Source organism: Diabrotica virgifera, chromosome 8, assembly GCF_917563875.1.
Source record: "Diabrotica virgifera virgifera chromosome 8, PGI_DIABVI_V3a".
In the NCBI taxonomy this organism is placed as follows: Eukaryota; Metazoa; Arthropoda; class Insecta; order Coleoptera; family Chrysomelidae; genus Diabrotica; species Diabrotica virgifera.
The window spans coordinates 134079897-134092580 of NC_065450.1; the positions used below are offsets into that span (position 1 = coordinate 134079897).

General features: G+C 32.1%; 1 protein-coding gene across 1 annotated transcript in view; it reads left to right on the forward strand.

Moving 5' to 3' along the window:
* The first annotated feature begins 240 nt into the window (after positions 1–240).
* Positions 241–12684, forward strand: part of LOC126890747 (collectin-12-like) — a 62963-nt gene continuing 50519 nt past the window's right edge. Inside the window, exon 1 of the mRNA XM_050659918.1 lies at positions 241–529. Within this exon, the coding sequence (XP_050515875.1) occupies positions 368–529 (162 nt within the window). The 5' untranslated portion in view covers positions 241–367. The remainder of the gene's footprint in view (positions 530–12684) is intronic.

Sequence of the window (12684 nt, forward strand, 5' to 3'; positions counted from 1 at the left end):
GTCTATAGGTCTACCAATTTATATAAATTTGTATTTTTGTTTAAATTAGTCATTTACTTCTTTTGATTTATTTCTGTAAAATTATACAATTATTGATTTGTATAAATTTTGTATGATTAACGGATTTAATCGCAATAATTAATTTAAGATTAAAATTATTCAAACTGGTTTTTCCAAAAAATAACGTTATGAATCGTAATCTCATAAATATCATGTTTATAATATGTTGGAATTTTAACACTGTCTGCGAAAACAGATCAACGAAACTCCTACTCTTAAAGACATCAGTTAAACAACCGCATTTGCGGTCAACCGCGTCACAACCAATTGCTCGTGCACATCATTATTGGAGAAGAATTAATTTAAAATGTATTTCAAATTAATATTTCTAATAGTTATTTGTAGCGTTTTTAAAGTGAGCTTACAAGGCGACAAGGAGTTTGTTTCATCAGTGTTACAACCTAAACGAAGAGGTCCAAACTGGTTGTCGTATGCGGGAAAGTCATACTATAAAGGAATTGTTTTCAAGGTGAGAAAATAGTTTAATATGGTTCTAAAACTGTTTTCTTGTGGCATGTTAAGTTAAATTGTTTATATGGAATTAGCCACAATTTGATTGTAATGACAATTACATTTTTGCCTAAAAAATATTTGACGTTTCGATTTTAACTCCGGAAATCGTTTTCAAACGATTAATGAGAAAAGGAATTGTGTAGAAAAAAGCTGTGTGGATAAGCCGTGTGAAGTTGGCACCTCTAAATACCATTTTTTCAAATTGTCCATCAAATGTCCACTCTTGTCCAGCAAGAAATTTTTTTTGTCCACTTTTGTTTACGAGATACCAAAAAAAAACGTGAAATAAGGCCCAACACCCCGAAGTCAAAAAAACGTCGTAAAAACTGATACGTTTGATTGTCCAACTATTGTCCACACTTGTCCAGGCATTTTTTTAATTGTCCACCTTTTATTTATTTAAATTAGCAATAATTATCGTTTGTCAGTAAAAATGCCAAAAAATGAGAATTTTTGCAAATTGTTTTTCACATTTGATTGTCCATCGAATGTCCACCCTTGTCCAGCAAAAATTTTTTTTGTCCACCTTTTGTTTACGAGATACTAAAAAAACGTGAAATAAGGCACAACACCCTGAAGTCAAGAAAACGTCGTAAAAACTGATACATTTGATTGTCCAACTGTTGTCCACACTTGTCCAGGTATTTTTTTTTAATTATCCACCTTTTATTTATTTAAATTAGCAATAATTATCGTTTGTTAGTAAAAATGCCAAAAAATGAGAATTTTTGCAAATCTTTTTTCACGTTTGATTGTCCATCGAATGTGCACCCTTTTCCAGCAAAAAAATTTTTTTGTCCTCCTTTTGTTTACGAGATACTAAAAAAACGTGAAATGAGGCCCAACACCCCGAAGTCAAAAAAACGTCGTAAAAACTGATACGTTTGATTGTCCAATTGTTGTCCACACTTGTCCAGGCATTTTTTTTAATTGTCCACCCTTTATTTATTTAAATTAGCAATAATTATCGTTTGTTAGTAAAAATGTCAAAAAATGAGAATTTTTGGAAATTTTTTTTCACGTTTGATTGTCCATCGAATGTCCACCCTTGTCCAGTAAAAATTTTTTTTGTCCACCTTTTATTTACGAGATACTAAAAAGACGTGAAATGAGGCCCAACACCCCGAAGTCAAAAAAACGTCGTAAAAACTGACACATTTGATTGTCCAACTGTTGTCCACACTTGTCCAGGCATTTTTTTAATTGTCCACCTTTTGTTTATTTAAATTAGCAATTATTATTGTTTGTTAGTAAAAATGCCAAAAAATGAGAATTTTTGGAAATTTTTTTTTTCACCTTTGGTTGTCCGTCGAATGTCCACCCTTGTCCAGCAAAAAGTTTTTTTGTCCACCTTTTTTAAAAAGTATAGTTTAAAATAATTTTTCGGACCGGGAAAAAGTACAGTTTTCCGAATTCGAGATAAAGTCGTCAAATCTGACAGGTTTCGATTGTCCAATAGTTGTCCACACGTGTTCAGGCATTTTTTTTACTTTTCCACTTTTTTCTTCATTCTAGGAATAGTTGTAGTTTTTTAATAAAAATGTCAAGAAAAAATAACAAATCTAATATTTACTCGTATTATTGTACATCTCGGCTTCGCCTCTGTGTACAAACTTCACACTCGTAAATAAAATAAGTCCTAGCTATGTAATATACTATTTTTCAAATTTTTTTTCATATTTGATTGTCAATCGAATTTCCATCCTTGTTTAGCTAAAAGTTTTTTCTGTCTACCTTTTGTTCAAGAGATTAAAAAAAACAAAAAATAAGACCCCGCTTTCCGAATTGAAAAGAAGTCGTGAAAACCGATACTTTTAATTGTCCAACAGTTTTCCACACGTGTCCAAGCTTTTTGCTTTACCTGTTAATCTTTCTTTTACATTTTATATCAATAATTTTAATTTGGTATCAAAATCTTCAGAAAATGCAAATTTTTGAAAAATTTGTCTTTCACGCTTGATTGTCTATCGAATATCCACTCTTGTCCAGCAGGAAGTTTTTTTTATTCACCGTTTATGAAAAATATGGATTCAACCATAAACTTGGAAATCAAATTCAAAATCTAAAGGTATGATTATCCAAGAAGCTTGCCCCAACGGTAATTAAGACGTATATTCTCAGCAACTATAATGCCAAATTCAGTAATATTTACAAGAGACTAAATATCTTGGTCGTAACTTAGTCAAACAAAATCAATGGTAGTACATTTTGTAGCCGTAAAATCGTCTGAGCCTAAATCGACGATTGCTCACAGGTGCGAACATAATTTTTCTTGGTGAAGGCTCAAAAATTGTGATTAAGCGTTACGCACACGTTTTTTTTTGCATGTTTGAAAAGTTGGGTTCGTATGTACACATGAAATAATCATACGAGTGAATAAAAAATTCTGTCCATGATGCGTAGAGATATTTATTCGAACACAGGCTAAAAATATCACTTTCGTCCACGCTGCGAACAAAAAACTGAACTACTTTACATATAATATAATTAAATAGAATATTTTCAAGTACATATATTTTAGAAAATTAATTGAACACTTTTTCAAATAACTATAACTGATGAGCAAGTTGCCTGTTCATAGCTTTTACGCTATGATCGCAACTGCGATCAACAAAAAAAAAAGAAAAATAGAAAGTGTACAAATAAAAAAAATGCCAAAATATATCTAGACATCAGTTGGACAGTCAAATCTATTAGTTTTGACGACCTTTTTTCAAAGTCCAGGTGCTTGGCCTTATTATGGGTCAAATATATGTATCATTTTCTAATTATCTCGTAGGCTAAAAATGGACAACGAAAATTTTCTTGATAAGCAATAGTAGAAGTTAAAAACATCAAACAAACAATAATATATTTCTTCACTAGTGTGGAAAAGTTTTTCGAATCTGAGGGTTGCAATGCGAGCCGAAGGCGAGCATTGTAATCAGATGAGTTAAAAAAAACTGTTCCACACTAGTTAAGAACGATATTTTATTCAACAATGTGTGAAAATGCGAATATTGCATCGCTCGAGCGTGTGGAAAAGTAACCTTTCCTACACAGAGTTGAATAAAAATATCATTTTTATTCAAATATCAGTTTTACCAAACTAAGAAATATTGCTGAGAAAAAACCAATGTTTCACAAGTAATGAAAATGTCTGAACACGAATGGACAACTATTGGACAATCCAAAGTTGTTACTCCTGACAACTTTTTCTCGAATTCGGAAACTTGTACTTCTTCCCTGTCCGAAAATTTTTTTTCAACTATTTTTTTCAAAAAAGGTGGACGAAAAATACTTTTTGTTGGACAAGGGTGAACATTCGACGGACAATTAAACGTGAAAAAAATTTCCAAAAATTCTCATTTTTTGGCATTTTACTAACAAACAATAATTATTGCTAATTTAAATAAACAAAGTGTGGACAATTAAAAAAAATGCCTGGACAAGTGTGGACAACAGTTGGACAATCAAACGTATCAGTTTTTACGACGTTTTTTTGGCTTCGGGGTGTTGGGCCTTATTTCACATTTTTTTAGTATCTCGTAAACAAAAGGTGGACAAAAAAAATTTTTTGCTGGACAAGAGTGGACATTTGATAGACAATTAAAAAATAAAAAAAAATTTTGAAAAAAATCGTATTTAGAGGTGCCAGCTTCACACGGCTGTATGGATATAACCGCCAGTTGTTGTTGGGTTATGTTCATCATCATCATCAATCAACCCTGATTTGCCATTTGCCATTGTTGAACATAGGCATCCTCCACCACATATCTCCATCTTCTTCTGTTCTGCGACTCCGCTATCCAATTGGTAACTTCTTTTGAGCTCATATAAAAATAAAAAAAAAATTGAAATTTGAGTACTTGCCTATATTGTTTTGGATAACAACCAGCTTTGGTTGAAAATATATAAGGGTGGTAGTTTTATGCTCTATGATACATCAAATTATGATTATTCTGTGTGTTTATGCATTATTTCTATGTGCTATGTGTTTCTGTGTTTGGGAGTGTTCGTAAATTATGAGCTTTTGGGGTATAAATTGTTATGTATTTTGTTTATTGTATTTTACACGATCGGGACACCCTCAAAAAAGAGCTTAGTTTTCGAGATACTGACCACGGAGGAGTGAGTGGCTAATTTTATTCATACTTTATATTTTCGAGGGTGCTGAAAACGAAAATGAGGTTTATTTTGAATTTCATGTGGGGGAACATTGTCAAAATCGCAATTTTACCCCAAAAATAAAAAAAAATAAAATCACGTTTTTTTGCGTTTACCTAGCTCCAACTCTGTTCCATTTTAACATTTTATTCTGAAATTTTTACAGTATATAGCTCTAATATTTCCGAAGACAACGGTACCTGTATCAAGCTTTTATTCTTATTCTGATAAATGTTATGAATTATTCAAAGGAAAATGTGCGGATTTGTGCATTGCAAAGTTTAATCGCAAAAGTTGTGTGACGAAGTTTAAAATTTAGCTTCTTAATCACGTTTATGTTAAAATAGAAAGTACAAAAAAGTTTTCTGGTAAGTTTTAGATCAAGATGTTTTATAAAAAAAAATAGTGCAACTTTTAATGTCGACATTAGAAATCCCGCTTATTTTTCGAGATACTGACAATGGCTAATTTTGGCCTTAGATTATGTTTTTGACCCTGATGAAAACGAAAATAAAATTTATTTAAAATTTTAGGTGGGGGAATATTGTCAAAATTGCAATTGTACCCTAAGAATAAAAAAATGAAATCACGTTTTTTTGCGTTTAGCTCGCTACAACTCTGGTCCGTTTAGCTCGCTACAACTCTGGTCCGTTTTAATACTTTTTTCTAGAGTTTGTACACTATATTTCGCTTACTTTTTTAAAGATAATGGTTTCTGCTTTAAGAGGCTACAGTAGCGATCACCAGGTAGCAACAAACGCGTTCCAAGATTGCGGCTCTAATTTTGAATATTTTGTCGAGATATTTGGCACACATATTCGTAATATAATAAAGAATGGCGGTACAGACTCCAATTTCAGAAATATGTTAGTACGTGGAAATTACTCTATAACTAAATAAAATATTGAAAAAAAGAACCTGTACCGCCATTAAGAAGAAAAAAAATAAACTTTCTTCAAATAAACTTTTTTATCCCATGCCTAGATTTTGTGTAATCTTAGAACTACTAAAATTTTTTATTTCTAACAAGAAATCTAACATATTATAACTAAATAACTAATTAGGCAATATAAAGAAATTATTACTGTCATTTTGACAAACCTGCGTCAGATTTTCTCTAATATGTTCTGTCATCATTATCGATATCTGTTCAGTGCAGTAGTGTGTTAATTTAAGAATTCGTTTTTGTTGTTTCATAGGAAAGTAGTGTTTATTGGTGAGTAATTTATTATATATTTGTTATTGTTGTATAAGTTGTTGGCCTCTTTGAAAGAATAGATTGTTGTTAATTGTGAGTTTTAGTTATATGTAGGTAGGTAAGTATATTTTACGTAAAAATATTTTGAATTATAATGCGAGTATATAAAGTTTTAGGAAGATTTTTTATTAAAAAAATATTATCAATAGTTTAACAAAATGGAAAAAGTAAATCAAACGAAAAATAAAGTGAAATCTTCCAAGAAAAAGTCCATTAAAACACTGCCAAATGTATGCTAAAATCGAAATTTGTTTCGCTTCACAACAAAAAATGATTATTTATTATTGTTTTATTATTAGATATATCATGCAAATACCTTTCTAAATACCTATCTTAACATAAAATTTTCACTTATTTTGGTTTATTTTTATAAATATCCGTTTATTAATAATAAAATCGTGTTCTATTAATTCCATTTAGCGCGACTATGATATTGTCAAAATATTAATCTTTTAGATAATGTCAAAGATTACCACTGTTGCCAAAGTTTATCATACTATCTCCTTCAGTTATTATCTGTTGCTACCTGTTCATCGCTACTGTTTACTCTTAAGCTTTTAGTCTTATTCTAGTAAAAGTTATGAATCTTTTAAAGTACGCGAATTGCAAAGTTTAATCGCAAAATTTGACTGACAAAATTTGAAATATAAATCTTAAATTAAATTATTTTTAAAACATGAGTACAAAGGGGTTTTCTGGAAAGTTTTGTATCAAAATGTTTTATAGAAAACAAATGGTGCCACTTTTAACATCGACGTTATAAATCCCCAAAATAATTTAGATTATTTATTATTGTTTAAATTTTTTAAACCTAAGTTTTCGAGATACTGATCATTGATGGTGAATGGCTAATTTTGATCTTACTTTATGTTTTTGATGGTACTGAAAACGAAAATCAAGTTTATTTTGAATTTTAGGTGGGAGAACATTGTCAAAATCGCAATTTTGCCCTAAAAATAAAAAACAATTAAACCACGTTTTTCTTAAAATTAAAAGTTGCACCATATTTTTTTCTACAACACATCTAGATCTAAAACTCCCCATAAAACTTAACTCTATGGTTTAACATAAACGTAATCAAATAGATAAATTTTAAACTTTGTCACTTAATTTTTGAGATTTAACTTTGCAATTCACGAATCTGCACCTTTGATTTTTTTAAATTCATAACTTTTATGAAGAAAAGACTAAAAGACAGTTGCTTTCATAGTCTTCACACAGGTGAGAAATATACGCTGTACAATTTTCAGAAAAAAATATTAAAACAGAACAGAGTTGTAGTTAGTTAAACGTAAAAATTCGTGACTTCATTATTTTTTTCATTTTTAGGTTAAAATTGCGATATTGACAATGTGCCCTCACATAAAAGTCAAAATAAACCTCTTTTTCATTATCAGCACCATCGAAAATATAAAATAAGACCAAAATTAGCCATTTACCGCCCATGGTCAGTATTTCGAAAAATAAGCGTTATTTTGGGAATGTATAACGTCTATATTGTATAACGTCTATATTAAAAATTGCGCCATTTTTTTTTCTATAAAACATTTGTAACTAAAACATTCCAGAAAACTTCTTTGTACTCTATGTTTTAACATAAACGTGAACAATAAGATAAATTTCAAATTTTGCCACTCAACTTTTGTGATTAATCTTTGCAATTCATGAATCTGCATCTTGTACTTTAAAAAATTCATAACTTTTACCAGAATAATACTAAAAGCTTAAGATAAATACCATTATCTTCAAAAAAGTGAGCAACATATAGTGTACAAAGCTTAGAAAAAAATATTAAATTAAATTAGAGTTGTAGCAAGTAAAACGCAAAAAAAGTGATTTACCTTTTTTATTTTTAAGGTAAAATTGCTATTTTTACAATATTTCTTCACTTAAAATAAACCTCATTTTCGTATTCAGTACCATCAAAAACATGAAGTAAAATTAAAATTAACCATTCACCACCCATGGTCACTATGGTCAGTTTTCGAAAAATAAGCGTTATTTTGGGGATTTATAACGTTGATATGCACAATTTTTTTCTATAAAACATTTTAATCTAAAACTTTCCAAAAAACTTCTTTGTACTCTATATTTTAATACGTGAATAAAATAATACTCTAATATACGTGAATCATCATCATCATTCTCTTTGCCTTATCCCTATGCGGGGTCGGCTTCCCTAATTGCATTTCTCCACACAATTCTATCTTGGGCCATATCAATGTTAATCCCCTTTACCAACATGTCCTGCCTTATCGTCTCCCCCCAGCTCTTCTTTGGTCTTCCTCTCCTACTCCTTCCAGGAATCTGCACTTCAGCTATTCTTCGTATTGGGTGGTTAACGTCTCGACGTTGAACATGACCAAACCATCTTAACCTATGCTCTCTCATTTTGGCATCAATTGGTGCCACACCTAGACTTCCCCTAATATACTCATTTCTAATTTTATCCTTCTTTGTCACTCCACTCATCCATCTAAGCATTCTCATTTCCGCCACATGCATTCGCTGTTCCTCTTTCTTTTTCACTGCCCAACATTCAGTTCCGTACATCATAGCTGGTCTTATGGCTGTTTTATAGAATTTTCCCTTCAGCTTCATTGGAATTTTTCTGTCACACAACACACCACTCGCTTCTTTCCACTTCATCCATCCAGCCCTAATTCTACTGCATGCATCTCCATCTATTTCTCCATTACTCTGTAATACCGATCCTAGGTACTTAAAACTATTGCTTTTTACAATCATTTCACCATCCAAAGATACCATTTTATTTGTAGTAGCTCCATCTTTAAATGAACATTCCAAATACTCTGTTTTTGTCCTACTAAGTTTTAAACCTTTTTCCTCCAGAGCTTGTCTCCACTGTTCCAGTTTTTGTTCTAAGTCTCTTTCACTATTTCCTACTAACACGACATCATCAGCATACATTAAGCACCATGGAATGTTACCCTGTATTTTCGCTGTTATCTGGTCCAAAACTAATGAGAATAAATACGGACTAAGCACAGAACCTTGATGCAATCCTACTTTCACATGAAATTTATCAGTCTCTCCCACACCTGTCCTAACACTAGTCGTTACTCCCTCATACATATCCCTCACAATCTTTACATATTCACCAGGGACTCCTTTCTTATTGAGTGCCCACCACAGAATCTCTCGAGGAACTCTATCATATGCTTTCTCAAGATCAATGAATACCATATGAGCGTTTGTTTCTTTACTCCTGTATTTTTCCATCAACTGCCTTATAATGAAAATTGCATCTGTTGTTGATCTACCCTGCATAAAGCCAAATTGATTCTCGGATATTTCGGTTTCTTCACGTATCCGTCTATCAATTACTCTTTCCCATATTTTCATGGTGTGGCTAAGCAGTTTTATAGCCCTGTAGTTTGTACATTGTTGTATATCTCCCTTGTTTTTGTAAACAGGTACCAGTATACTGCTTCTCCATTCGTCTGGCATTTGTCCAACTTCCATAATTCTATTAAATAGACCTGCTAGCCACCTTGTTCCTGTCTCTCCCAATGCTCTCCATACTTCCCCAGGAATATCATCTGGTCCTACCGCTTTTCCTTTCTTTATTTTTTGAAGCGCTTGAGCCACTTCCTCGTTGGTTATTTTGGTGACCATTGCTGCTACTGTCTCCGTTGACTCTACAGGCTGTCTGTCAAATTCTTCATTTAATAAGCTGTCAAAGTACTTTCTCCATCTCTTTTTGACATCCCTTTCGTGAACTAGTATTTTATTATTTTCATCTCGGATACATCTAATCTGATTAAAATCTTTTGCTTTCTTTGCTCTCTGTTTGGCTATTTTATATATCTTCGTTTCGCCTTCCCTGGTATCAAGTTGATCGTATAGGTTTGAATACGCTTCTGCTTTAGCTTTTGCTACTGCTACTTTCGCTTTCTTTTTGGCGACCATATAGTTTTGAAGATCTATGTCCGATCTGGTTTCTTGCCACTTTTTATATAATTTTCTCTTCTCTTTTATGTTTCCTTGTACTTCATTTGACCACCACCAAGTCTCTTTATCTTCAAACTTCCCTGACGTTTTCCCAAGTATTTCAATAGCCGTCTCTCTAATAATATTGGCCATTTTTCTCCAAATTGTGTTAGGGCTTCCTTTCATGTTCCAACATATTTTTTCTACTATTCTTTCCCTGAATAGACCTTCCTTCTCATCTTTTAGCATCCACCACTTGATTTTTTGTGGTCCTCTCCGATATTTTTGTTTAGTTTCGCTTTTTACTTCGATGTCCAGAACAAGCAGCTTATGTTGTTGGCTTACTGTCTCACTAACTATTACCTTGCAGTCCTTGCATTCACGTATGTCTTCTTTCCTTATCATGAAGTAGTCTATTTGGGATTGATGTTGTCCACTTTTGTAGGTAATAAGTTGAGTTTCTCTCTTTTTAAAGAATGTGTTAACAATCGCCATATCCAATGCTGTTGCTAATTCTAGCATGTCATCTCCAGCTTCATTTCTAGTTCCAAAGCCTAATCCCCCATGTATTGTTTCATATCCTGTCTTGGCTTGGCCCACATGTGCATTGAAATCACCTCCTATTATAACTTTCTCCTCCGCTGGAATATCACTCAGTATGTCTCCCAATTGATCATAGAAAGCTCTTCTTTCATTCTCACCCAGACCTGTTTGAGGAGCATACACACACACAACATTCAATACCTCTTTATCAATTACAAATTTCACTGACATCATTCTATCACTCGTTCTTACAACATCTACTACGTTATCTTTCATTTCACTATCAGCAATTATACCAACTCCATTTCTAGTGTTACTACTCCCTACATACCACAATTTATATCCATCACCTAGTTTTTTCGCCCTTTGTCCTTTCCACCTAGTTTCTTGAATACAAGCAATTTGAACTCTTCTTCGTTTGAGCGCATCCACTAACTCCAGACTCTTACCTGTAAGACTACCAAGATTCCAAGACCCTATCCTGATTTTTCTAACCTGCAATGGTGTTCCCCCTGAGATAGTCCTCACCCGGAGATCCGAATGGAGGCTCATTTTACTTCCGGAACATTTTACCTCAGGAGATGCCATCATTTCAGTATAAGTTTTTACTCTAATATACGTGAATAAAAAGCTAAATTTCAAACTTCGTCGCTCAACTTTTCTGATTGAACTTTGCAATTCAGAAATCTGCACCTTTCACTTTAAAAAATTCATAACTTTTAATAAGATTGAAAGCTTGAAGTAAGTACCATTCTCTTAAGAAAGGTGAGAAATATATACTGTAAAAATTTCAGAAAAAAATATTAAAAGGGAACAGAGTTGTAGCGAGGTAAACGCAAAAAAACGTGATTTCTTTTTTTTATTTTTAGGTTAAAATTGCGATTTTGACAATATTCACCCTAGTCCATGTGGTGAGACCGCTCCGGTCTGAAAAAATTTCTGATTCGGTTTCTTTGTGGATTCCTATTCAAAAATATCTCCTTTAAACAAATCTGAAGGGTGTCGGGCGGAATTTTTGGGCAGAAATTGTTTAAACAATTTTTTTAAACAAATACAGAAGATCACCTTTTTTGACCCGAAGAATATTTTTCAGGTTTTTTGGGTCATTCTGAACAAGAAAGGTATCTTGTAATTTTTCTCAAAAATTGATGAGTTATAGGTGATTTAAAATCTGAAAAATGCGAAAATACGCATTTTCAAGGCTAGAAAACCTGTATTTAAATTAGTATTTTTGAGGTTACCAAGTACTTGAATTGTAGTTTAAACATTCGTTTTCAAGATTCTGCAGACTTATCGGGACTAACTTCAATTTACAGCGTTGTTTTGTTAATTATGCATGTCCATCCGATTTTTTTGCCGGTGCCGCGAGGACTATTTCCAAAAATCTCCTATTTTCCTCCGAAATATATATTTTTTAGATTTTTCGGGACATTCTAAATAAAATAGATTTCTTGTCATTTTCCTCAAAAGTTAATAGTTTTGAAGTTATAAGCGATTTAAAGCGCATTTTCGGATTTTAAATCGTTCATAACTTTAAAACTATTAACTTTTGAGAAAAATGACAAGAACCCTATTTTATTTAGAATGTCCCGAAAAATCTTAATAATATATTTTTCGGGGGAAAATAGGAGATTTTTGGAAAAAGGGATTTGATTGAATAGGGATGTTCACAAAAAATTAAAAAGTCATTTCAAACATGTAAAACGATTAAGAAACACCCTAGGAATAATTGTCCAAAATTTCAACAAAATTGAAAAAGCCTTTCTATAAAAAATCTTTATTAGAAATCTAGCATTATTTTAAATTTCAAGAACGCTTCTCTATTGGCCTGACGTCACTAGTTGCATACCCCAAGCGCGCGCCATTCTCATAGTGTTACTGTTTACCTGTTTGACGTTTCAGGTCATTTTATTTTGTTCTCTTCTTGTTTTATCAGGGTTAAAGTGGAGTTTTATAGTGAATTTGTTTAGTTTAAAGTGGATAGACTGTTTGTAAGGACATATTTTGGGTTTTACAAAAATAAACAAATAAAATGGAAGAAGGTTTTCAGAAAGCCGATTCGTATAAACTACCGACTGTAGTGTAGATGTAACAATGGTGTATGATTTATTGGCATCTTGTAAAAAAAATAAATCTACCACAGCTTTACTGAGTGTATATTCCATATAATTTTCCATGTCTTCTTTAAGCTAAAAAAATAAATGCTTAAT